The sequence below is a fragment of the Lynx canadensis genome, chromosome A1 (genome assembly GCF_007474595.2).
Source record: "Lynx canadensis isolate LIC74 chromosome A1, mLynCan4.pri.v2, whole genome shotgun sequence".
Classification (NCBI taxonomy): domain Eukaryota; kingdom Metazoa; phylum Chordata; class Mammalia; order Carnivora; family Felidae; genus Lynx; species Lynx canadensis.
Window position 1 is genome coordinate 77081644 of NC_044303.2, and position 27041 is coordinate 77108684.

Below are 27041 nucleotides of genomic sequence, written 5' to 3' on the forward strand. Positions count from 1 at the left end.
ATGGATCTGCACCAAAAAAAAAAAAAAAAAGTTACATTAAAAAAAAAAATCATGAAATAGAGCTAACCTATATTTAAAGGTTAAAAAAGGATTCATAAATCAACCTATATTCTTTAGGTAAATAAAGTGAATGTTTTAGAGTAATAGGTATCATAAGTCAGTTCTCACTACAGTTCATGCCTACTTAAAATTCTATCTTTAAAGATATTTAAACTGATAATATTGTTCCTTACCACAACAGACTCACTGAAGAGCTCAAACTAAAGCAATAGCATTTTTCTTAGCATGCACACACAAAATAATCTACCATTTAGGCATCTCATTAACTTCTGTTTTCACTTTGAAAGACTGATCAAACGGTCTCAAAAATATTGGAGAACATGTTCTCTACTTTGAAGACATGTTTATGCAGCTCAGGTAGCATTTTTAGATCCATATCCTTGTCTTGAATAAATGTTTTAATACCAGTAGACTTAAACATACGTAGATAACTGAGGCAGATTCTAGTGTATTAAGAGTCATCCGTAAGGTATCACATGCAAAAACAAAAACTTATAAGAAGTTTAAATGTGTTTGTCCCAAAAATAAACGTGCAGGCACCCTACATCAAAGAGGATTTGACTACCTTAGCCTTTAGTCAAGGTACAAAGCTAAGTTCTTTCTGATGGCCCACTTTGAAAATAATCTAAGGTTCTATACATTTTTAGAAGCATTTTTCTTGCCTTCATTAAGTATAATTTGTGATCGTAGCATTTTATATCCTAAAACAGAGGCACAGGATTGAGAATTTAAATCTTTTTCTGGGTGCTTACTCTTTCTTAAAGGTAATACTGACGTCTTAATTGCCGTAGCAGCATAAGTTAGGTATTTGTAAAAATAGCCATTAAATACTAATACGTGAGGATATTTAATGTACATATAAATCCTATTTTAAAAGTATGAGGAAATATAGCATGGTTCTAGGATTCCTAAATTGTTGACCATCAAAAAGTAAACCACCCTCTTTAAGACTTAACAGAACTTTAAAAAAAATTGCTTCAACATATGAATTTAAGACTTTACTTTATTCAGCAAAATCATTTATTTACACAATGGGGAATGCTGGTTTGATTTTGTCAATGAAATAAAAACAAACTGAACAGAGACAATACTGAACTGTATATATAGTTTGTGCCAGAGCTGACCAACTGTTTCCTTACCTGTATCAGGAGCATCAAGGACACTGGTTTAACAATACACCACACAGGTCCAGTAACACCCTGGGAGCTTCCAATGCAATTACCAACTTTTTCTTTTTTTATAAATATATAAAAAAACAAAAAGTCAGCAAAACCAGCATTATGACGTAATAGACAGAGTAGAACTCTGAAGTCAATGGGTCAGTAAAAACCTTATCAGACCATCCAGTTTACCAAGTGATCTGCTCTCCTTCAGACCATACTACAGAATCCAAACAGATGAAAAATAGATCCCTCTTTAGAAGACAGTAATGATCTGATAAGGATTTGACTTAATGGAAGTTAAGGGGGTAAAAGGAATGCAGAGCAGAGCCCCTATTAGAACAAGCTAACTTTTCCAGATTTTCCAAATTAAAAAAAAAACAAAAAACAAAAACAAAACAAAACAAAAACCACTTCAACATGAAGCTACCATACAAAGTTTTTCCATTTTTCTTTGTAAAAAGTTCAGAGTTTGCAATTTAATCCTGTGTTTTTAGTGAGAAGGACAGTTTGGGCCTGGACTTCCCTTTGCCCAGGATAATTTTTTGTTCTTCTTTTTGTTGACGTTGTCGCTCTTGTTCTAGTTTCATCCTTTCCTCATGAATCTTTCTTTGCTCTTCAACAATTCTCAACTGTTCCTCAGCCTGAAAGTTAAAAGTAAACATTAAAACTTCCAAGAATTTCAGGTCTTCCATTAGTAATATTGGGAAATCAGGTGACACAGGAACATACGTACTACAGTATGCTTAATAAAACTCACACAAAAAGTGATAAAGGAAAAATTATAGCGCAATTAGAAAAGAACTCCTTATTAATTCTGCCTATTCTTTCTTTTTATGAAAAATATATTTAAAAATTGTAGAAAAGCACTTGCACATTTTGAAAATGGAAATTTCTAAAAATCGTATCTCGAAACCAGTATAGATTTTGTCCTAGTACCTATTTTTATCCACATCTTCAGTGAATCAGATTAACAGATTGTCAAATTATGAACAAAGGCACCGATTTCTTCAAACAGTTAAGTTCTCTACCAATTACTAGAACTAGATTTGTAGTTAGAAAGACATATAAAAAAGTTACACGAGGGACACCTGGGTGGCTTAGTCAGTTAGGCATCTGTCTCTTGATTTCAGCTCAGGTCATAATCTCATGGTAGTTGAGTTCTTGGCTGAAAGCTCAGAGCCTGCTTGGAATCCCCCCACTCCCACCTCTCCCCTGTTTGCATGCTTGCTCTCTCTCAAAAAAAATAAATAAATAAACTTAAAAAACAAGTTATAGGAGGGGTGCCTGGGTGACTCAGTTGGTTAAGCATCCCACTCTTGGTTTCAGCTCAGGTCATCATCTTGCAGTTTGAGTTTAGGCGTCGAGTTAGGCTCTGTGCTGACAGTGCGGAGCCTGCTTGGAATTCTCTCTCAAAAGAAATAAATAAGCTCAAAAAAAAAAAAAAAAAGTTACAGGAAAAAAAAAAAAAAAACCTCTACTGGGGCTACATTATATTGTCAATATGCAATCAAGAAATACTAAAGACCCCTTTCTCTGGAGTGAAAAAAATTAAATACCCTTTTCACCCGCTGATTATAACATGCTTTTCGGTTTCAAATGGACACTGGAATAATTAACTTTTGTGGTGACTTCAACTCCTTCAGTCTTAAGTAACCAACTCCCTTCCTGTGTTGTCTATACGTTTCCCCTCTTTACCAAAAAATTCCAGCCATTCCAATTCTCCCTCCTCATGGTCTCTCTCCTTCAGGCCTACTTCCTTACTCCCCCCCACCCCCCCAGGTGCAAGTCCACCCCTCCAGCACAAGGGACATTAGACCATGTGTGCTGGTGACTCTGGTGGTCACGAATGGGAGAGTGGCTCCTGGCATTTAGTGGGCAGAGGACAGGCATGCTGGTAAACATCCTACCACGCACAGGTCAGCCCCCCACAACAATTATCCACTCCCAAATGTTAATGTGGCCAAGGTTGAGAAAACCTGCTCTAACCCTTTGACTTTTTAAATCTCAGTGATCACTGTGGTCCCTTCTTTCCTATTTGATCTTCATCCTAAAACACTCACTGCATCCTGTGAATGCTTTCCTATTTCCAAAGTCAAGTCTTAAAGTCACTACTTCTATCTCCATTATTCTACTAAAATTATTTTCTAGATGGTCAGAAACTCCAATTCTCAATGACTTCCTTATTCATTCTTCTGTTCACTTGAAGTCTTTTAAAATATTTTTCTCTTCCTACATATTCTTTCATACAAAATACAGTGGTTCAAAACATACATTAAGGCTCCGGGTGTCTGTGGCTCAGTTAAGCGTTTGACTCTTGATTTTGGCTCAGGTCAAGATCTCCTGGTTCCTGAGATAGGGCTCTGCACTGACAGCACGGGGCCGGCTTGGGATTCTCTCCCTCTCTGCCCCACGCACGTGCACGCTCTCTCCCTCTCTTTCCAACTGAACATTTTTTTTTTAAAAAACAAAATATTTAAGGCTCTCCACCCTGATCAGTTCTGTCTCCACTGATAGGTTTTTTTTTTATCCTGAAATAGTAACATTCAATGTGACTGAATTACAGGCTTTTCAGCAGAAGACCGGAAAGATGATGGACTCTGGTATGCAGCATAGAATGTTTAAAAACAAAAACAAAAACAAAACCCTGACATTTAAATACATAAGTAACACAAAGAGGTTTGTTTTACTTTAAGATGGTATGGGTGTAGACTAAAAGGCAGAAGATAGATGGTGGGACAAATCCACTGAAATCAAGTGAAGGGCAAATGGGAGGAAGATCAGAATTAAAAGGTGGGAATTTGGGGACACCTGGGTGGCTCAGTCAGTTAAGCGTCTGACTTCAGCTCAAGTCACGATCTCACAGTTTGTGGGTTCAAGCCCCGCATCGGGCTCTGTGCTCACAGCTCGGAGCCTGGAGCCTGCTTCAGATTCTGTGCCTCCCTCCCTCTCTGCCCCTCCCCGGTTTGCACTCTCTCTCTAAAATAAACATTAAAAAAATAAAAAATAAATTAAAAAGTGGGAATTGGGTCAGTAGGCAAGATGGAAAATCCAATGGAGAGGTGAAATAGATGTCTCTCTCAGACCTTTTCCCTAAGCTCCGTTTCTTAAGCTACAGCACACTACAGGACAGAGACAGAGCTCTTCAACATGTCCAAGATTTAGAATCCTTGGGGCGCCTGGGTGGCTCAGTCGGTTAAGCGTCCGACTTCAGCTCAGGTCACGATCTCACGGTCCGTGAGTTCGAGCCCCGCGTCGGGCTCTGGGCTGATGGCTCAGAGCCTGGAGCCTGCTTCCGATTCTGTGTCTCCTTCTCTCTCTGCCCCTCCCCCGTTCATGCTCTGTCTCTGTCTCAAAAATAAATAAACGTTAAAAAAAAAAAATTTTAGAATCCTCAAAACTAACCCTAAAATAAATCAGCCTTCTCTACTACCTTCTCTATTGCAACCCATATTCTGTAGCTTTATCCTGTCTTCCCCGACACAAGCAAATAGCCAACCAGTTTGTTAATCCTCCCCTTATATTCTTTTCCATTACGTTCTCTCATCTAGAGCCTGTCCTCCATTTCCACTGCCACCACACCAGCACAGGGCCCCACATCTTCTTAGAGACCTGAAATGGTTTCCTCATTCTCAGTCTTTGCCCTTCATCCACCATCCACCCTACAGTACACTACCAGTTTTGGGAACATCTTTCTGTTCTCTCATGCTACCAAGTGATCTCCACCAGGTGTGGAATATGGCCTAACTTCCCCAATTAGCACACTATTTAAGACGTTCTATAATCTGGCTCCAACTGTGTGTCTCTGCTAGTATCTCAAATTATGCTTGCTTTCTATCTTGCCTCCGTTTCTCCTACACTCCTGCCATTCTCTCCTCCTACTGAAGTCCCACCTGTACATCCATCTCAAATCTCCACTTTCGTGCTTAGACTTTCACTGATGATTACAAGAGAAAAGAATTACCTACTTCTGTTCATCATCAGTAATAAATTCATATGCCAATTACTTTGCCCAATTTTAACAAATCATCACACATTTGGGGTAAGAGCCTGGCAAGTACAATTCAATCAAAGAACAGTAAAGAATCTTACTTTGTGTCCATGTGCTTGGGAAACCCTTACCAATATAAACACCCAGATTCACTGCTGCCTATGGTTCTAACTCAGCCCTCAACGAAGTAGATTAGATCCTTAAAGAGCGAAGAGTTTGAACATCACAGCTTCACCCTTAAGAGAAATCTAATTAAAATTACACACTATTTTTCACTGTATCATACTGACAAACTCAAAAGTGAAATACGAAATACTAGCTTATGAAGAGTACTATGGCACTACTTACCAAAATTTTACCTTCATAATACTTTTACCCAGAAAATTAATTTTCTGGAATATCCTATAAATAACACTTGCAAACATGCTAAATTGAACAAGGTTTTTTAATGCAACATAGCTTGCTCAAGACTGGAGAAATCCAAAATTCCCAAATATGGGACTATTAAATTATGCAAAATCTATGTAATAGACACTGTGCACGGGCACCTGGGTGGCTCAGTCAGCTAAGTGTCAAATTCCTGATTTTGTCTCAGGTCATGATCTCACAGTCATGAGATCAAGCCCAGGCTCTGAGATGGGGTGGGAGCCTGCTTAAGATTCTCTCTCCCTCTGTCCCTCCCCCACTCACGAGAGCACATGCGCACTCTCAAAAAAAATACTGTGTGGTTAACAAAAAAACACAAAAATAGGAATCCCTACATACTGAAATGGAAAACCCCCCAAGTTATACTGTTAAGTAAGAACAGCAAAGTCCCAAATAGTTATGTATAGTATGCTATTTCTCTGCAAAAAGGGGAGAATAAAAATACATGTGTTTGTATCTGCCAAAATATGCATTTTAAACTCTGGAAAAATAGACAAAAACCGTAATTGAATATATATTTTGGAGATGGGAATGAAAAGTAGGTGGATGGGGAAAAAAAGAGACAGAACCATTTATTTTTCTAAAAAATAAATCTGAATGATGTGATCACATACCTAAATTAAAATGAACAAGATTTTTAAACTAGTTTCCTTCATTAACAGGAAATACTGATTCTGCACTGAAATTGACTTTATTTTTTAATGTTAATTTATTCTTGAGAGAAAGAGAGACAGAGCACAAGTCGGGGAGGGGCAGAGAGAGAGGGAGACACAGAATCCGAAGCAGGCTCCAGGCTCCGAGCCGTGAGCACAGAGCCCTACCTGGGGCTCGAACTCATGAGCCACGAGATCATGACCTGAACCAAAATCCAAGACTGTGCCACCACCCAGGCACCAATGAAATTAGACTGGGTAAAGAAAGTTTCAATGTCATCCAGGTTTACAAATACAGGAGACGGAAGTGCATGTGTGCAGAAGAGGGGCTGCAGTCTCTCTGGTTCTCCCTTAGTGCTGAGCATATAGTGCCTACTGGAAGTACCTGATAATGAAATGACTTTTAAAAATGAAGTGAGCAGGTGAATATCCTGTCTTTACATTCAAATGTTTACACTTTGTTCCACTATAGCTTTAAACTAAGCATAAATGTTATTCAATTACACCAGAGCAAAACAAAACAAAACAAAAAACAAAAACAAACAAAAAAAAACACCAAAACCAAAAAAACTAGTCGAACAAAACCCAAAACCATCAATTTTAACATAGTGGTTCTCAAATGATGAAAAACTGGTTTCCTACCCCATCCATCTGTGAGGTTTGGCCCTACACCTTATTTGCTAGGTATTCTAAACCCTAGCCCCCTCTGCAATCTGATACGCCATTTCCTTCCCAATGCCCCTGGAATATCCACTCCTCCTCCACCCTTCTGTTGTTTCAAATGCATGCAAAAGAAAGAACTATTCCAGGGGGGCGGGGGGATGTACTCGTGTATTCATACAGAAAAACAATACCGAGCTCTCCTACAAGGATTACACATGGACATCATGGAGGCCCAAGAGAAAGCCAACATCCACCATACTAGAGCCATGAAAAGAGGGTGGGCCTTCTTAGCCATTAAGTCCAGGACCCTCACAAAGGTGGCTTTCAACCCTGTACCTCACTGGGAAGAGTGACGGGTGAGATAAAATACATAAAAGCAAAGTATACCATTCTAGAAGAGTCTATTTACCCCTTCCAGTACCTTTTGTTCCCCCCTCTTCTACCCAGAGGTCCCAGTTTCCTTATTACAATTGCACCTTTCTAAGCATCCCCCACCTACATGGTCTCTAACTGTACATTGGGGTGATCCCTAGCAGCAGTTTCTCAGCAAATAAGGATGCTGAAATCTACTAAAAATACATATGAGATTTTACAAAATCTTAAAATTACAAAGAGAGAATTACTTGTTATCAGCAGTGATTACGGGAATGACAGGCAAGAATGAAAAAATATTACAATTAGGAAATCATGCCACCACTCAGAAATGTGGATTTCTGCATTTTAAACTTCCCAGACACACATCCTGTTAAACTCTGCCATTTGTAACTTTAATTCTTTGACTCATCTTCCCCCCTGTAACAAGTGTAATAATGTTTATCCCACTTTAGATAAACAATGCATAAAAAAAATATTAAAAAGAAATTTGAAGTAATTAATTCCGACCCTTAACAAATTACGGATCAGTAAAGTTTTCCGAAATTATTGACGTACAAGGTTAAAAAAAATAACATACCAGGATTTTTTAAAAAAAGTAATCCCCCCCCCCACCAATGGCAATTTGGTTATTCTGTTACCTAATGTTTACAGTGTATGCTGTAGGATATTGTTAGCTACCATATAAAGAGAATTCGTATCACTCCTTCTAGCCCCTTTCCTTTGCAATTCCTCAGTTGCTACACCTTTATAATCTTCAATATATTTTTGGAACGTCAACATTACAGAACATCTCCCAAGATCCCGTATTACTTAAAAGTGGACACAACTGCTTCAAGAGGGAACTGACAGCCGAGACTGGTATGGGATACTCGACACAAAAATCAGTGTCCTCCAGGGCTCAGCAGAGACCACTCTAAGAATACTGCCCAAACACCAATCTTGTACCTTCAGGATTTTAGTATTTGTGTCCTAACGTGAACTCATCCAGATGTGGTTCTTTTAATCTTCTATACCCTAAGTTCTCTTTTCTTTCAAGTCAGTGCTTCTGTCTGCCTTGGTCACTCATTCCCTTTTGTGGAGGTTTTCTCAAGTGCCTGCTGATACCTGGCTGTCAGCATGAGATCTTCTCTGGTTCCCACACCACATTTTCTCCTCTTCCTCCCTCCGGGCACTTTTATCGCTCAACCAGGTTTACTCTCTTTACAGTTTCTCCTGCCACCTTACCAATTCCAGCCCCATCTTCTGACAGGCTTTCAGTGGGTTTCTGGTTGACTTTCTGTCCTTCACTCACACTATATAAGGCCAATTCAGTAATATCCAGAACATTTTCCAAATACTGTTGCCCAAAATACACTAACACACTCTTAAATGAGCTTTTTACCTTATCAGTTGAAAACAAGCCTCTCCCTGACTAAACATTCTTCCATTAACTCCCCATCACTTCGTTACAAATTAAAATATTTAATTGACATTTACATTTGGCGCCATGCCGTCCCTGTCTCTCTTAAAACGTGTAAATACATCACTATTAACTGAATATATCACTCAGTCCTGTGCTCTCTCAACTTAGATGTGCTCACTCTACTTACTATAAATGCCCCATTCCTTTTCCATTTGTATTAGTTTCCTGTAACCACTGTAACAAATTACCACAAACTGGATAGCTTAAGAGAACAGAAATTTACTCTGGGAGCAAAGGAGTCCAAAGTCAGTGTCACTGGAACTAAAGGTGTGGACAGGGCCACCTTCCTTCTGTAGGCTCTCGGAGGGAATCTGTTCCTGGCCTCTTCAAGCCTCTTCAAGGCTGCCAGGGTTTCTTGGCTTGTCTATGCACTGCTCCAATCTTCAAATTTCTCTCTGTGCTGTCCTCAAGTCACCTTCTCCTATACGAGTGGAGTCTGCTGGGAGTCTGCGAGCCCTTCATCACGGTGTCCTCCCCATGTCCTTTTCGGTCCAAGTTGGCAGTGTTTCTGCTGACACAGCATCCTCACAAACCCTGCGGGTCTCCCAAATCTGGCAGGCCATTGGACAAGATGCTCCCCAACAGATCTTTCCTGGATAATCTCATTTACTCCTGGTGTTTGCTACTAAAGTGCCTGAAGGAACTTATGAGTCACAGGCATAATCTCTTCAGCCCTAGCAAATGGTTGTCCAGCCACAGCCTTGGCTTTGTTTGCAGTTTTTTAACAGGAAGCCTCCTGACTTTATAGCATCTTTTGTAATCTAGATGGGCTGAAATTTTCTCCAAACATCAACTGCTCATTCCATTTTACTTATCTGTTCTTTCCTCTATCTGTTCTTGAACTTTACTATCAACAGCCAGGGGAAGAAACCAAACTGTACCTTCAACACTTCACTCAGAAATACCTTAGTTAAATATGCCAGTTCAATACGGAGAAGTTCCACCTTCCACACAATTGTAGGACACTACCAGGTTTCCTACCACTATACAGCGAGGACCTCCTTCCCTCTAGTTTAAAGTAAACTCTTCCTCTGCTTCTGAGCCTTAACCAGAAGCACCTTTAAAGTCCCTATTTCTACCAACGGTCTTTTTTAAGGCCGTCCAGGCATTTTCTATCATGTGCCTCAGAATTCTTCCAAACTTTAACTGTCCAACTCCAAAACTACTTCCATATTTTTAGTAATCAACTGGGTAGGTCCAGACAACATAAAACTATTCTGGAGGCCAGAAGTTCGAAATCAGTATCACTGGTCCAAAATCAAAGTGTCAGCAAGGCCCACTCCGTTAGGAGGCTCTAGATTGAGAGTCTATTCCTTGCTTCTTCCAGCTCCTGGTGGCTGCCAGGATTCCCTGTCTCCTGACCACATCACTCCAATCTTCAAGGCCAGAATCTTCAAAGCTCTCTCTGCTCTGTCTTCAGCTTCTCCTGTGTGTACTGTGGTAAAAGCCCCCTCTGCCTTCCTCTTACAATGGTTATGTGGAATGGCTTTTAGGGCATAGTGGATAAACTCCCCAAGATTTTTAACTTTATCATATCCACAAAGACTCTTTTTTTGGGACCACACAAGGTAACTAGTGTTACTAAAGTAACAGGAGATCAGGACACAGAATACACAAATAGCTTTGTGTATGTGGTGGGGGGGGGGGGGGGGGGAGGAGCGCAGGGAGGTATTTTCCAGAGATATCTCTTAATTGCAAAGCGAGCTCTGGTTTACTTTAAGTATGTGGAACACATTTCACATATAATCAACTTCCAAACATGGTACAATTTTTTCATTTCTCAAAAGAGAGAGGTACAAAGCGTTAAGCATGATGAACATGGTAAATCTCCTTATTTGGCAAGTGGGTAAGGAAAAACTGTTTTTTTCTTTGTTAATTTGAGAAAGAGATCGAGTAAGTGCGCGTGCAAAGGGGAGGAGCAGAGAGAGAATTCCAAGCAGGCTCCATGGTCAGCATGCAGCCAGATGCAGGGCTCAATCCCACCACCCTGGGATCATGACCAGAGCCGAAATCAAGAGTCAGACACTCAATCAACTGAGCCACCCAAGCGCCACAAAGAAACTGTTTTTAATATTAAAGAGAGGAAATACACTGTAGATCTCAAACTTATGATTTGCATATATTTTAAAAATTCCAAACAATGTTTCCCAGTTAAAATCAATTTTTCCTTTTTATCAGCATGTTTATAATTTTATTAGAAACTGTCCGTCTGACTCTTATTATAGTTTCAGTATTTACTCACAAATTAACCAGATTACATTTGACTACCACTTTCATTCACCCACGGATAGTCTGAGAGTCATGTTTTTCCTACTGCTCTAGCCTCCTGCAGGGACACTGAATTCCACAGCAACATCTATCGCTTTTCTTAGTATATTATTTCCCTTTCTAAATAAGTAGGATTCATACACATTTCAGAATAATATCTGGGCTTTTCCCAGGCACATCACAAAAAACTTTTGTGAAGAGTAAAAAGAAATTTTTTTAGTACTATTTTTAACATTTTTAAAAAACATTAAAAATCTCCATTGTACTAACAATACCCTTTCAAATATCTGAAGACAGTGGTGCACTGCCAATAGTCAGGCAGAACTAGATACCAATCTGCCAAAAAGCCAAGTCCAGGCAAGCCAAGACACGTGTCAATTCTTCCTTGATTTTATTCATCAAGCATGTCTGTTGGTTAATATGCTTTTGCCTCCTTTTGGACAGATAAAATCAAATATCTTGACAAACAATTTGGAACGGACGTGAGCAAAAACTACTGGTCTAGAGTACCTAACATGAATTCTACATGAGAGAACCCATGGGGCTAAGCTAATACATTCCTTATTACAGTCATTACTGTGATCAATCTTTGAACTTTTGTCATAAGGACCTACTTAAACGTTAGTCAAAGTGTGGCTTAAATTTACTTTCTCTACTAATTATTTTTATGTGATCATGAAAGTGATGTATGTTAGTTGTAGAAAATATAGAAACTAGAGAAAAGTATAAAGTTACATGTAAGTGTACCAATTACAGATAACGATTCTTAGCATTTTTTTCCCATCTACTAAACCGTGCAAATATACTTTTCAAATTAGCAGGATCATAATGTACACGTAAATTCTGCATTTAGCTACTTCCCCTGGATTAACAAATACTTTGACTAAAGAAAAACCAACTATATAAGGGACATAAAAACCTGTGAAATTTTCACTATTCTAAATAATAAAGGGAAAAGTTTTTTTTCTTTATTAGTTTACTTGTATCTGAGTCACTTTTCTCAAGATAAAATTCTTAGACACAGAATTAAAGGCTCCTGATATTTACTGATTCACTGTTATTTTCTAAAATGGTCACAGCCATTTAAACTCCCCAAATCACCACATAAAAAGGTCCCTTTATACCTTATCCTTGCCAATAGTTGGTGCTAATGAGGGAAAAAAAAGTCTTTTTCTACTGGTATTTAGCATTAGAGGAAAAGAAAGGGGGGGAGGGGAGTCCTTTGTTTTGCTACATTGTCAAGAATTTATGAAGGCACTTTTCCATTCCACTTGTGTGAGTGAATTCTCTTTTAAGTCTCTTCTTTTTCTATTAGGGAGTTGGTCTTCTTTACTGACTTCTAAGAAATCCTTGTATTATTCTTTCAAGATTACAATGTTTAAGAAATACCCTCTGGGGAACCTTCTCTCCCCACCCTCCTTTAATCTGCTTTCGAACCTCATCTACCATCACTTACCTCACCACCTTCTTGACTACACAAAAAGCTGGTTCACTGCTCCGGCCCATCCCACTATCCCAAGAGCACCTACACACTCTTGCCTTTATTCTAAGGCCCCAAAAGGCCTTTTCCCTGCTTCATTTCCTCACACTCCTGTCCCCATCGTAAGTGCAATTTCTAACTATCCACGGAGGCCCAGCTCACACGATCTCTTCCAGGAAGGTTCCCAGGTCTCCCTAGAGACCTGGGCAATGATGTCAATTATCACACATCACCCGTTGCACTACTTAGTATTTTCATATTATTAACTTTTCTTGGAATTGTCCTTGTCTCCACAATAAGTACATTAAATACTTTAAGAGAACTTAACATCTTATCAATTGCTTTTTACACCTAACAAATTCTCAATATGGATTATGGATTGGCTGCTCCCTCTTCTCCCCTTGCCTTCTAGAAGCTAAGAAGGCATCCCATTCTTCTTGCTATACCATGAACCGGTCCACATTTCTAGCATATTTATTAGGTCATAAAAACAAACAGAACTGTTGCTTCAACAAGATAAACCAGAACTACTGACACACTCAGGAAAAGTCCCGTGCTATCTACAACATGGGCATATTTCCCTAAGTATCTATTCTTTTAAAAAGAATATATTCCAGTAGTATCTCCCAATAAATGTGTGAAAAGATGAAAGAACTTGCTGAAAACTGAGAGGATGAGGAATGGACAAGAACGAAAGTCTCCGTACGCTCCTGGCATCTTTATGCAGTAACATTCTGTCTTTTCCTACACAAAGGATGTGCTAGTTTCCCTGCAATAGATGATGCCCAACAGAAACAAAAATTTTCTCCAACACTGACAATTATTTCTCGAGCTTCCAACATTATCATGCACAGGAAACAAATGAGTTATGTGCAAATTCTTACCAAACAGTCTCAAATGCAAACTCTTTTTTTCTCCAAGATATCTTTTCACAAAAGTTGTACTGATAACATGCAATGCACAGTCTATTCTGCCAAATCCCAATGTTCCAGAACAGTACTGGTCTAGGTATGATCCATGAATCAGCAATAGTCTGCAAACCATAATGGATCCATAACAAGATATGTAGAAACCAGGAGTATTTTAGAAGCTTTTATAGCCACTTGATGTCATTTTTCTAGTAATTCATCTTAATTGTATTTTGCAAACATAGTCTGAGACAAATTAGGATTAAAAGACAAAAACAAAAACTGGCCAATTACCACCACTTGAGAAGCACTGCTCTAGAATAAGCTTGCTGATCTTTTCCCAGTAAGGACACACCGAAAGTTATGTTTTTATGGTTTGTGTGCGGGTAAACAAAGAAAACTGCCAAAAGAAATATAAAGCGCCAAGTTTCCCTAGGCACCAGACAGCTACCTCGGGATCAGAAGGGGTCCTGGCAGGGCATAAGCGGAGGAACTCTGTTCTAGGAGTCATAATCCGGCATTCCAGGCCACCCAAAACCGAAGTCACCATGCTATCCAATCTCTTACCACGGTCTAAGAGGGATTCCCCCCACTTCGTGATGCCGGTACATTTTCAATACCAGCTATACTGTTCCACCCTTCTGGAAACATCCAGGCCCTACAAACCACACTATATTTACCTTTCAAAAAAGCTCAACGTTCAAGACTCAAATGAAGGTTCATACTTTCCATCTTCCTTCTTCCTACCTGAACTGAGACTTTCTTCTTAGCATCACTAAAAAAGCACGATCACGTACTCATTAATGAGCAGGTAGGGACAGACCTCAGAATGACTCCTCATCCATTTCACTTTCATAGTGCTTGCTCTACCTTAACAGATTTTAAGGCCTTTTCATTGGGAAAGGCAGGATTAAGTCCCTCCCTTTCACTATGACCTTTACAATAACCAGGATGGCGATGTGCATGAAGAATCCTGGTGTCATCCTCATTAAGTTGCTTAGTTACTTACTTAAGTTGCATTAAGTTACTGATATTTCTAGTACTGGCTTTTATCTGGGGCATACCACCTCTTAAAAGATTATGCCTTAGAACCAACTGGACCATAGTTTTAACTTTTTACATTCTTATCAATTACGGGACACATTACTTATGATCCTCCTTCACCCCTACTCTCATTGGGATCCACTGTCAATTAATTACTTAGACCAACTCAGATCTTTTTGTGCCTTTATAAACAGTCACAAAATTTGTTTTTTCTAAACCACTTAACGAGAGCTTACAACTTGCTTTTATCCTTCATGTGACAGTATGACTTCGCAGCAAATGTCTTCTCAACACATTTCTAAGTAAACAAAACTTTTCTAAGATGTCTAGAAGCAAGAGTCCCTCCTGGGTCATGTCTCCATTCCTGGGCACGAACTAGCACTCATTCTCCGTTCATCCTAAGTAACTTCCCTTCCACCTGATTTAGATTCTTACTTCAAAGAAGAATTCCTATATGCCACTTTCATGAGGCAAAGAAAGTTTTTCCTTTAATGCCTGTCTCTTCCTTTTGTTTCCTGGATTTTTTTGTATCCACAGTCATTTCATTCTGTTTTCTTCCTCATACTGAGACTGCTTCAGAATATACATTTTTAATGGAAATCCCTAGGCCACCCAAAACTTTATCCTACTTCTTTATTCTACTTTAAGTGCCAGTCTGTGCTAAAAATAAAGAAACATAACAAACAAAACCTCTGGATTTTTGTACTAAAAGAAAAAAAAAAAGAATTGGAAGGAAAAGCAGAAACAATCACAGATTAGTATTTTTCTATTTTCAAAAGATGACCTCAATGTTCTTACACTGGCTTCTTCACTAGTATTTCCAAATTGTTCCTCACCCCCGTTTAGATCCGTATGTCATGATTACTTAAGTCTCTGTATTCCTTGCTGGATTACAAACTTGGAATAGGAAAAATAGCTTACGAGTCTGGCACACTATCAAATACAGACTCCCTACATACTATACCCAGTAACTGGGTGGGAACAAGGTCACTCATGTGAAGTGAAATGCTGCGTTTGAGTTTAAATACTTCCAAGCTTTTGTTTTTACTATCCAGGCAGAAAAATGTAAATGAGGTGAAGAGAGAAAAACTCTGGGACTGGGGATAGTACAATTCTCCCAGGAGCCCTGTTTTAAATGCAAATTTCAGAATGTTCTCCAGAGTTACTAGAATCTCTGGATTGCCCCCAAATGGATTCCTCTGGAAGACACTAGCTAAAATCTCATGAACCATTCCTGCTCTTGCCTCAAATCCCTGCAAACAGCCCTGAAGACTAAAAAAATGTGTCCATGATAAAGCACAAAATCATCCCACAAAATCTGAAGCAGCAAAGCAAATAAAAAATGCTTTTCATACATACCAGTTTGGCTTGTGCTTCTGCAATTTTTCGGTTATTCTCTTCCAGTATTCGCTCTAGCTCCTCACGTTTTGCACGTTCTTCCTCCTAAAGGGGAGGACATGTTAAGATGTTAGAAAAACAAAATGTTTATTTTTACTGATAAATATTTACTAATCTTCCTCTGAACTTTTTTGAGCTGACTTAGAGGGCAGCTTTATAGCTACCTTCTGTCTGACAAATGATAAACTGTGCAGCCACTAAAATTTGTTTCTAGCACTAAATTTAAATCATCCCTCCCAGTCCAAACAGCAACCGACTAAACCCTCCCTAATGATAGTTTCCTGGCAATTATTACTAATACTTTAATATCACACAAATCAACAAGGACAACTACAAAACTGGATAGTATTTACCAAATTAAAAAAATAATATATAAAATATAAATAAAGTGAATATTTGTCTCACCAATTATGTATACCTACGTATTCTTTACCTATACTCCTTTAATCAGCATTAAAAGTTGAATATTTACTGTCTTGTCCAGTGTCCTGCAGAGTGTGCTCCTCGGCTGCCATACGCGCCAGCTTCCTCTTTAAAATGATTTGTACTGTTAGCTTGGCAATACCTGCATCAGCAGCTCAACCATTTATAAAGAAACAACATACAAGGAAGGCTGAGCTGAGGAATGCAGATGTTTATGGTAAGAAGGAACAAAAAATGTAATTCATCATTCCTAAGGCAAACAATTAATAAGAAAAATACATTTACTGTTAGTGAAAAATACAAATGGTAATCCATACTTCATGGAACTAAGGGCTTCTTCCATGGGGAAAATGGACTTAACATTCAGATGTTGACAATTTCTAAAGGCAGCTTATCTTGTCATCTACAGTCTGAACTGAAATTCAGGAATCCAGGGGGTGCATGGTCCGGAAATAAAATTCTGTAATTTATTTTTTATTGGAGAATTTAATGAGATTTTATAATGCAAACTATATGAAGATTGCTTGATGGTTTGGGCAGTGTTCAGATCACAGCATACATATTCAAATGATTTTAATATTTGGAAAGACTGTCAGAGGGTTGTGTCCGTGTAAAAAAAATTGTTAATACGAAACAAAAAGCAAATGAAGAGAAAAAAAATCTTCCTATGATTAATAACTCGCTACAAGACAGCACCATTACTCCAAAATTATCTCCATTATTAAAAGCACTGATATAAGTAAAATTTCATACATTCAATTGCACAGTCTGTGATAGCTACCAAATATAGACACGTGTATCTAAAGACAGCACAAGGGAGAATGCACTTGAAAAGCTAAGCTTACTGGAAAACAAGAGAGATTTAGTATGATGCCAACTTGCCCATACTAATGCCAAGATTAACAATGATATGAAACATATTATTTTGAGTCAAATATTTAAGTTCGAGAAAATAGAACCACAGGATTTTCTATGGCACGCACCAATGGAATTCGTATTCATTACACAAACTATGTCAAGGGACACTCAGCACTGTAAAGTAATTTGCCTTGAGTGTTTCAGTGACTTTCAACAAGTTTTAGGAACCTGGAGTAATCAGTGCAAATAAGCCATAAAGCTTCAGTAGCAAATTACTGTCTCACAGAAAGACATTTTCAACTTCTGCTCCAGCTGCTGATAAAACAAATCATGTGTTTAGCTTGACTCCAGACAAGGACAACCTGTTCCTTCATAACTCTCTAGAGAAAAAAAGGAGTTGTTAGTAGATACTAAAAAAAGTGGATGAATACTCTGGACATTTTTCCTAAAAAGATTCTTTGAAACACATTAGGAAAATGGAGGGAGGGCCTTATGATCAGAATGCCAGAATTAGTCCATTGTGTTGAAGCAGGATTTGGGGGAGGGGGTGAGGGATAAAAGAAGGAAAAAAAGAAGAGCAAGAAAACCTATTTATCAAAAGCAGGTGCTGTCACTCAATGTTAGGCCCTGCTCTTTGTAATCTGACTGAAGGCAAAAAGCCTCTCACAGTCTAGGCAGTAAGAATGATAAACAGAAAAGAAGAATACGTAACCACAGGTGGATTTTTAACCTTTTCCCTTTACCACTCCCTGTCTCCCGCCACCCTCCCAAAAAAGAATGTAAGTCCTGCAGCCATGGCAAAAGTTTCAAACACTTCTCAAATATGTAAGCCAGTTCCGTTAAATCAAAAAGTATCCTTGAATACGTTTTATGAAAGTAACTTTTAGATGTCAGTCAGCACTTCTGAACAGGCTAAAAAATTAACTTTCGCAGCAATGTTAAGTTTAGATGAGAAAGGAATTAGTCTGTATTCCATCTCTTTCTGAACTGAGCAGGAGGCACACCCAACACTGAAAGTTTTGCCATGGACTGTCTCTACTTTCCAAACGACCGAGCGTTACCTCTCTGGCTTTTTGTGCTGCAAGCTCAGCTTGTCTCTGTCGCTCGAGTTCTTCGAGCAACTGCTTTTCCATGATGCGCTTGGCTTCCTCCACCCTTCGGAGAACTTCTCGCTCAATTTCATCCTTCCTTTTCTCCAATTCTTCCTCTACCCTTTTGGCCACTAATTCTTCCACTCTTCGTGCTGTTTCTTCCTCGATGAGTTTTTCTTCTATTTCCTGCTGCCGACTAGCACACAAAGTAGAAAAAAGTGACTTAGATGACAGAAGTAAACGTAAGAATTAAAACTAGTTATACGTCTGTAAAACATTCAGCCTGATTCTATGATTTTATAATTCATCTGAGTGCAACACTCAAGGAAATACTAGATACCAAGATGTTCAGGGATACAGAAACTCGAACAAATATGAAATCATGTTTTTGTTAGCTTTCACTTTCTAAATCCAAAATGACTCAACGAAGAGCTTAATTCATTAGTTTTAATTTAAGAACTGTTAAGAAATCTGAAACAAGAAGTCTACTTTTTGTTACCAACTTTATAACGAAAGGACAAAGTGCATGGATTTACTCATTTGCCAATGCACTCAGTCTAAGGGTTGAGCTTCAAGAGAAGTCAGGAGAAAATACTATGTAGCAAGCAATTCAGACTAAGTTCATCCCCTGCCCCCCACTAGCAAAATCAGAAGAAATACAGACTCAAAGAGATTCAGACTGTGAAGGCAATGAAGCTTTTTCTGAAAATACAGACCAACTTAATTGAGGTTCTGAACCTTTCAGCATACCTTCTTTCTTTGGTTTTTAATTAAAAGCTCTTCAAGATGTGGGAGGGTAGATGAAAATATATTGCCAATTCTAATAAAAAAGTTTAATGACGCATGATACGGTTTAAATTATTTTAATCCCATCTAGATATTATAAACCAACTTATTTACTCAAAATCAAATTCTGCACTGAAAATACTGACATTTATCAAGGCACTGTAGTGGACACCATGTACATTTTATACCAATGACCTCCAATATGGTCTACTGGGAATGACATCCCAGTATAAAATTGGTCATTTTATACCAATGACATCCAATATGGGCTACTGGAAAATTTCATTGTACATATGTAGCTCACTGTATTGAGACAATAATTTGTACTGAATTAATAATAAATTCAGAGGCTCTGGAAGTATATCTAAATCCTAAGAGGCCAATTTATTATTATTAATGCTTCAACTTTCTCACAGCCCATAAAATTAAATACAACCTGTAACCTTTATATCTTTTGATGACTCATAAATATGTATGAGCCAGTCATTCAATTTACGTGTTTAGTAAAGACTTTATAGTGTCTAAGTGACCTTTAAACACCCCAATCCACTTCAACTAAACTGTATTTTGGGGGTGGGGGGGGTAATTCAATTCCCACTCAAGTGCTTTTATTCTCAACTCCTGTTACTTATTCACAGTGATACCATACTAACACCAATGTATCTTTTAACATTCTGATTCATTTCAGTTTCTGCATTTATAACCTCTTATGTTTTTCTGACCAGGAGATAGTAACTACTTGAAAAAGCACAATTATTTATTCTAGGTTCCAGACATATGCATCCCATTCTGAAGACTCTGTTGCCTGTTTCTTAAATATTTCCTCCCAACACTAAATTACTGATTTTTATTTAAAAAGATACAAAAGCCTAACATATACTCTAAACAATGCTCCTTTTCCTATTCAATAACTTCGAATAAAATACAGTTTAAGGTAGTTTCAATAAGCCTTTACCTATAGCAGCTCAATAAAAGAGAATAGTTATCTATCCTAACACTAAAATGAATTGCCAGACATACCTCAAGGAAACCAGGCAGGGATTTTAGTGGAAATTAAACTACATTTCAAATATAAAAATTTTGTTTCTTTACCTCATCCAAAGAGAAAAATATTAGGCTGAAATAAGCCTGATAACTGTCAAACCTAGATGATGGGTGTATTAACGTCATAATATTCTTTCCACTTTTACAGAAGTTGGAAAGTTTACACAATGCAAAGTTTTAAAAGTACACACCACTCACCACAAACAAACTTTTGCTAGTAAATGTAAAGGAGCCTAAGAAGAAGTTCTCTTTTAAGATGTCAAAAATGGTGCAATTCAACTCTAAGGACAACGTAAAACAGTTTCAATTAAAACAGTCCAAAGTAAAAAGCAGAGAGAAGAATGGAATAAGGCTTTAGGTTAGCTCATCACTAGAAAAGTCGCCAAATAACTTAGGAATTTTGGAAAGATGGAAGAGACCTGATACATATTCAGGGTTTTTTGTCAAGCAGTCTGTAAGTAATAGCAATAGCACAATGGCTAATGGGGTCACATTTCTGGATTTAGTACGGAGAAAATAAGCCTAAATAAATTCAGTTTATTACTTACAGCAAAAGCCAGATCAGCACAGTGTCAGCTGTTTCTGGTCCCACTCATGGACACCAAACCAGAGGGGACAGGTGACATGCAATACAGGCATAGGCAGTGGGCTGTTTTGCTGCTAAGGAGTCAATTCTAAGGGCAGCTCAGCGGTTTTATAGCCCAGAGGGGAGGGCAAGTGGAAAGTCCCAAGCTCAAATGAAACTGAGAGGATGAGAAAAGGCCTCGTGGAGTTTCTCACAAGGCTGCTTATCTCCCTTTGTTCCTGGAGGAAGCACAGGACACACCACTGTGACTGTAATTAAGCCTTGCTGCTGTGTTCCACGTGGAGACAGGCAAGGTCAGGGCACCACAGCAGAACTGTTCCCCTACAAGAATTATCAACAATATAATTTTTTGTTGTTGCTGCTATTCTTAGTAGCAACAATCAGAAAAAAAAAAAAATTTAAGTGATTTTTCAGATTTAGCACTGAAAAAATTACTCTCAATGACGCTTCAATTCCCCTCTCCCCACATTGAATTCAGAAAAACAATGGGCACATGTACAATTGAATTAAGCAGTTCATCTTTACTGATGACAAGTTTATTATCATTATCAATGATAAAGAGGTAGAAGGCTAACTTTCACCAGGGGCACTGAAACTTTCTTGGGGAAAAAAAACCAAATACTTTTGCTCATTAGTATCTTATAAAAAACATTTCATGTCACTGCCTTTCCACTCCTTAAAACTTTAAGTTTTTATTTATTTGAGAGAGAGAGAGAGAGAGAGAGAGAAGAGGAGGGAGGGAGAGAGAGAATATGGGTGTGTGAGCAGGGGAGGGGCAGAGAGAGGGGGGGGAGAGGGGGGGATGAGAGAGAGAGAGAGAGAGAGAGAGAGAGAGAGGAGAGAGAGACAGACAGACGACACACAGAGAGAGAAAATCCCAAATCCCAAGCAAACTCTGCGCTGCCAGAAACAGCCCATCGTGGGGCCTGAACCCAAGAACCATGACCTGGGCCGAATCAAGAGTCAGATGCTTAAATGACTGAGCCACCCAGGTGCCCTACTCCTTAAAACTTTTGCCATAGGAGTTGTCACTTTCCTGATGTTCTTTAGTGGCTCTAATCTCTTCCTCGGGCTCCTCTGCTCAATGTATTCCCTTGCCAAGAATTTGTGCCAATGTTGAAAGGGCTGAATCACAATCTTCAAGATTTCGATGGTAGTATGTATAACACTAGGTCCCCATTTTCTCCATGCCTCCATGCTTTCAGGTATTTTAAAAACTCCAGTCACCACCAACTTTAAAACGGTAACTATTAGAACAGTAAGGACCCAGCAATACAGCACTGTTAAACCAGAGTATGACTCTGAACATGGCAAATGGCAATATTATTTAAAATATTATACGGAAATATTTTAATGTGTATGAACTCAACCCTAGGAGTTTCCTTCTAGGAAGTGCTTCATAACATCACAGCAAACAGCATTAATTCAGTACTGAATAGGCACCAAATACTGGGCCAACAGCTTTATACACCATGTCATCAGTTACACCTCTGATGATTCCCAAGGCATAGGAATACTTTACTAGCTGGGCTCCAGGTCACTGCATTTTGCTAAGAGAGGACTTCCTAACCTAGGTAGACTCCAAAGCTCATGATCTAAGCCCTATAGTACCCTACAAAGGCAAAGGCATGCAATAAAATTTACCCAAATCATTTAAAAAATTTATAAATTTCTTATCAACATCAGCTAGATCTTATGCCCTTATCCTTTGTCTTAAAGCCCTAAGTGTCCCCGAAATACAGTTCCACATACTGAATTTGCTCATAAAAGCTGTTCTCTACTCTCACAGTGAGCTCGTCAAGTACTCTAAGGATCACTCATATAGATCCCAGTTCAGCTTTAGATACTTTAATTCAGAAGGCTCTCAAACCTGTCATGCAATTGACACTAAGCATATTGAAACCTAGATTATAACAGGCTACAGTAAATTATTATAGCATTAACATTTTCCGGATTTGCTGCAAGTTATTTTACAACTGCCTATTTTTTCAACATGCACAGTGAATACAACATGCACAAAGCCATTTCAAAAGAATACATATGAAAATGATAAGGAGAGAGAACCACACTAAATGGTTGGGACACAGGGAAGAGGTAGAACTTCTGAATTCAATTTTGAAACATGTGAACTAGCTATTCAGAAATGAGAAAAAAATTAATGCTAAGGTCTACCTTTACTATATTAATATAACTCGTAAGAGCACTTCATAAACTCACCAGGCTCAATCTGGCTGCATTTCGTAAATTATATTACATTATGTACGGAGGCCCATTATATGCCAAGTATGTCTAGATACTTTAAATGTGCCATTTTTTTTTTTTTAATGTTTCATTTTGAGAGAGGAGAGAGGAGAAGAGAGAGTATGAGCGGGGGAGAGGCAGAGAGACAGGGAGACACAGACTCTGAAGCAGGCTTCGGGCCCGGAGCTGTCAGCACAGAGCTGGATGCAGGGCTCAAACCCGTGAACTGTGAGATCATGACCTGAGCCGAAGTCGGACGCTTAACGACTGAGCCACCCAGGCGCCTCATAAATGTGCGATTTCTAATCTTCATAACGAAGACCAGTATCTTCATTTCACAAATAAGAAATCAAGCTTACAGGTACGTGATTTATTCAAGGCTTCACAATTGTAAACAGCAAAGCAATCTGGTTTCCATTATTACCACAAAATTAGTTAAGCCCAACAGAGTATTCAAATTTTGCAGTCTCTCCCCTCCCACGGACCCTTTTCCAGGTACAGGGACACTATGCTCTGTTGTCTTCTCTGCTTCCAGCAAGCACTGGTTTCTTCCAACAACATTCCCTAAGGTCCTCTCAGTCCCGTAAGCCAACTGCTTTTTTGCCTTCACACGCTACCTGGGTCGTTCTAATTACTCTCAAGGTTTCCTCCTCAAGGCTTCAGTCTCCCATATCAAACTCGCATAAACTCACTATACCCAAGTGTTAAAGTGCCTACAGTGGAAGTGCCAGTTGAAACTCCCCTCGACCGTTCCCTGTCCGCTATCTATCAGGTTTCTGCCGTTTTAACCACCGTCTGCCACACAAATAGTTCCTTAAACATTTGGTGCAATAGCTACAATATAAACACGAGAACCAATATTAATGCTTTACTTCCCTTATGCTCCAATCCAGTTTTATTTGCACTGTTTCCTAAATCTGTCCTTTCCCATTCCAACAACCGCCCCCTCACTACTCCTGTGTGGTCTTACTGTAACTAGTTATCTATCCTACACAGCATTCAGTGCTGTTTTGGGGGGGGGGGTGGGGGGGGAGAGAAAAAAAAAGCTCATCCCATTTACCTCCTCAAAACGTTTCCTGTTTCTAGGATGAAATCCAAGCTCCTTAACATGACTCCTTTATAAGATTCTCAGCCTCTGTTTACCTCCCCTGACTAAAGAGACTCCATGATGTTAGTACTTATAGAACTTCCCGTGTTTTACCTCACTTGTAAGCCATTCAGCCCCCCTCCCTCCCTTTTACTCTGGCAAGGGCTGAAGGGACTCTGTTTTGGTCCACATGTACCTTCCTATGCCTTGCCGGACAATCTCATTTCTATCTACCACCCATTCCTTAGGAGGACGAAGGTGTTTACCCATCTGAGATGCTTCCTTCTTAAAGTCACATCACTATCACTGAATTACCACACTATTGTTACGTACCCCTTAGCAGTCTTTAAGCTTCTTGGAGAGGGGTCAATTATCTTTATCTCAGCAGCACCTAGCACAGTGCCTGGCACTTATTAATTGCTCGAACCGTATTAGCTGAATGAGACCTGTAGACACACAACTACTTAGGCCCATTTCCAAGGCTCTAAAACCTAGGTCTTTCCATGGTTTCCTTTGTGTTCTAAGACATTACACCGTACTGAGGAGTACCTACTGCATGGCACACAGAATTCAGTGTACAGGTGGCTGCTCGCTTTGCCCCTCTTCCCTTCATAAATGCTAACGGTAATCTGCTGCTTCTGCCAACTTGGAACTATATGGCTCTCCTATTTTCTCTTTTAATCCCCGGTTTCTGTCCCTGCTATTCATGTGCAGCTTGCTAAACACCTCTAATTATTCTCTGCATACCAAGTTCCCTTTTATTTTTCCTACAAGTCATAGCTTTTTAGAGAATGGCAAATAACTTCTCTTTGGACACCTGTTTTCACGTGGGAAAATTATCTGAGACATGACTTAATTTTTAAAATGTTCATCTGTTGACATTTATTTGAGAGTTCATTTTTACAGTTAAGGATCTTGTTATATACCAGAAAAACCCGGATTCTATATAATCAAGGTTTGTTGCAAAACAATTACTTGTATGTATCTGATGTTAATGTATGTTATCACCGACAGCTCTACATAAAGGAAAAATAAAGAGACACAGCAAATAGCTCTCCAGGTACTGCTTCCTCTGTAATATTAGTCAGTGCCCCAGTCCCGTAAATCTTAAAAACTTTGCTCCTTAGAAACACACTCTGCTGGAAAAATCTACATAACGCAAAGCCAACTGCAGAAAAATTTAAAGCCCCTAAACAATCAGTACATATATCTGTCTCAGAAAATTCAGGTAATTCTCCTACCTCGTGTGCACTTTCTAAACACTGACGGGCTGAGGAAGATGGCCGGTTAAACACAGACAGTTCACATCTAACACTACCTTTCCAACTGGCTTTGAGAAATGAATACCTAGAGCATCAGGGTACTATGGTCTTAAACCAAAACCAAACCCAAACCCTACATTTTAAAAACAAAAGATGATCAATTTGGAATTATTTGTACCTACTCTTGGATCTAAAGATACTTGAGAGGTGACTCTCAGAGATACTTTTACCCCAACAGTATTTCAAGTTGGGGACCTCACTGTGATCCTGATTTTCCCTACATTAAGTTCCATACGTGAGCAATGCAAAAATAAAAGCAAATATTCAAGTGTCCTCTACCACAAGGGAAAACAAAACGCAGGATTGCACCTACTTTTGCTGCAGAGGAATATAAAGCCATATAAATGAGAAGTATAAGGACGGAAGCAACTTTGATAGGGATGGATGGTTATGCAGGCGAATTCAAGTATCAAAATTCATCGTACTGCAGGCTCAAGGTTTGTGCACTTTATTTTTGAAGCTCCAAAAATAACAAACAAACAAAACCCGAACAGGCTCGGAAAAAAAAAAAAAAAAGAAAAGCAACCGCGACATCTTTAACAAAAGGAACTCACTAACATAAAATGCATCTTTGGCTGTACTGTTGGGACCACCAACAGGGTCTCATTTCCCGAGAAGCCCTGTCAAATCGAAGCCCCGGTACTAGAATGCTCTGGCCAGCTGCAATTTGCATCCCAAGGGTTAATTCTTTCCGGTTGCCCCCCCCCCCACCAGCGGGCCCCAAACGCTCTCCATCCCTTCTACGGGCTCCCTTATCCCACGCCCTCACTGGCCGAAGCAGCGCCTCTACCCCACTCTGAACTCCACCCCCTACTTCCGGCACTCCGCTCCGCTCTCGCGCCAAAATCGCTTTCTCTGCTCCAAGCCCTTCCTGCGCAAGCCCCGGTATTTCCCAGCCCAGCCAACTCGTGGGTCCGTCCGGCCCCAGGCTCTCCACTCGCGCGGGGCTGCAGCCCTCGGGCGGGTTCCTGCGACCCCTCGACCCCCCGCCCCCCCCGCCCACGATCCCCCCACTCGGCCCACCCAGCCCCGCCGGCCCCACCCGCCAGCTCCCCGCCCCTCCCCCCCGTGGCCGCTCACATTTTTCGCTGCCGCTCGAACTCCGCTTTCTTCTCCTCCTCCTCTCGCTTCTGCTTCTCGTCCAGGCTGCTGCGCTTGCTCACCGTGCGCCCGAAGATGTCGATGCGGTCGGGCGGGGACGAGGCGCGCTCCCGGTCCCGCTCGCGCCGGGACACGGCCGTGTTGGTGGAGCGCGAGCGGGACCGCGACTCCCGCCGCCGGTTCCGTTTACTCTCCCGGGACTTGGAGCGCTTCCGCACGCGCTCCTTGTCCCGAGACCGCGACCGCGACCGGCTCCGCTTCTTGTTGTGTTTGCTGCTCTTGGTGTGTTTGGAGCGGGACGAGCTCCGGCTCCGAGACCGGCCCATCCTTCCGGGCGACGCTGTGACTAACCGCTGGCCTGGGGCCCCGCACGCGTCCCACTGCCCTCGCTTCCGCCTCTGGACGCGGGCTGGCCGTCCTATCGAGGCCGGAGGAAGGAAGGCCGTCGGCCAGCTGACTTTATACCGCTCTCTGAGGTGAACGGCCGCCACGAAGGCCGCCTCCGACGACCAGGCCGCAACGCCAGGAGTTGCTAAGATGGCAGCCGCGGCTGCACCGGCCGCCCTTCCCACAATGCCCCGCGCGGAACGCGCCGCTGCGCGAGCCCCGCCCCC

The 27041-nt window shown here is 40.1% G+C and overlaps 1 protein-coding gene across 1 annotated transcript; it reads right to left on the bottom strand.

The window, feature by feature from the left end:
• Positions 1–1045: 1045 nt before the first annotated feature.
• Positions 1046–26996, bottom strand: ARGLU1 (arginine and glutamate rich 1). Its single transcript, XM_030313855.1, has 4 exons — positions 26407–26996; positions 18231–18456; positions 15850–15933; positions 1046–1864 (listed from the first exon to the last, which is right to left on the bottom strand). Exons 1-4 carry the CDS (start codon positions 26751–26753, stop codon positions 1700–1702), a joined length of 822 nt encoding a protein of 273 aa, XP_030169715.1. The 5' UTR covers positions 26754–26996; the 3' UTR covers positions 1046–1699.
• Between the last annotated feature and the right edge of the window lie 45 nt (positions 26997–27041).

Coding starts and splice junctions, on each gene's coding strand:
- ARGLU1 (XM_030313855.1), bottom strand. CDS start 26,753: ATGGGCCGGTCTCGGAGCCGGAGCTCGTCCCGCTCCAAACACACCAAG. Junction 15,934..18,230: donor CAGCACAAAAAGCCAGAGAG/GTAACGCTCGGT, acceptor CCTCCCCTTTAG/GAGGAAGAACGTGCAAAACG. Junction 1,865..15,849: donor CAGAAGCACAAGCCAAACTG/GTATGTATGAAA, acceptor TTTAACTTTCAG/GCTGAGGAACAGTTGAGAAT.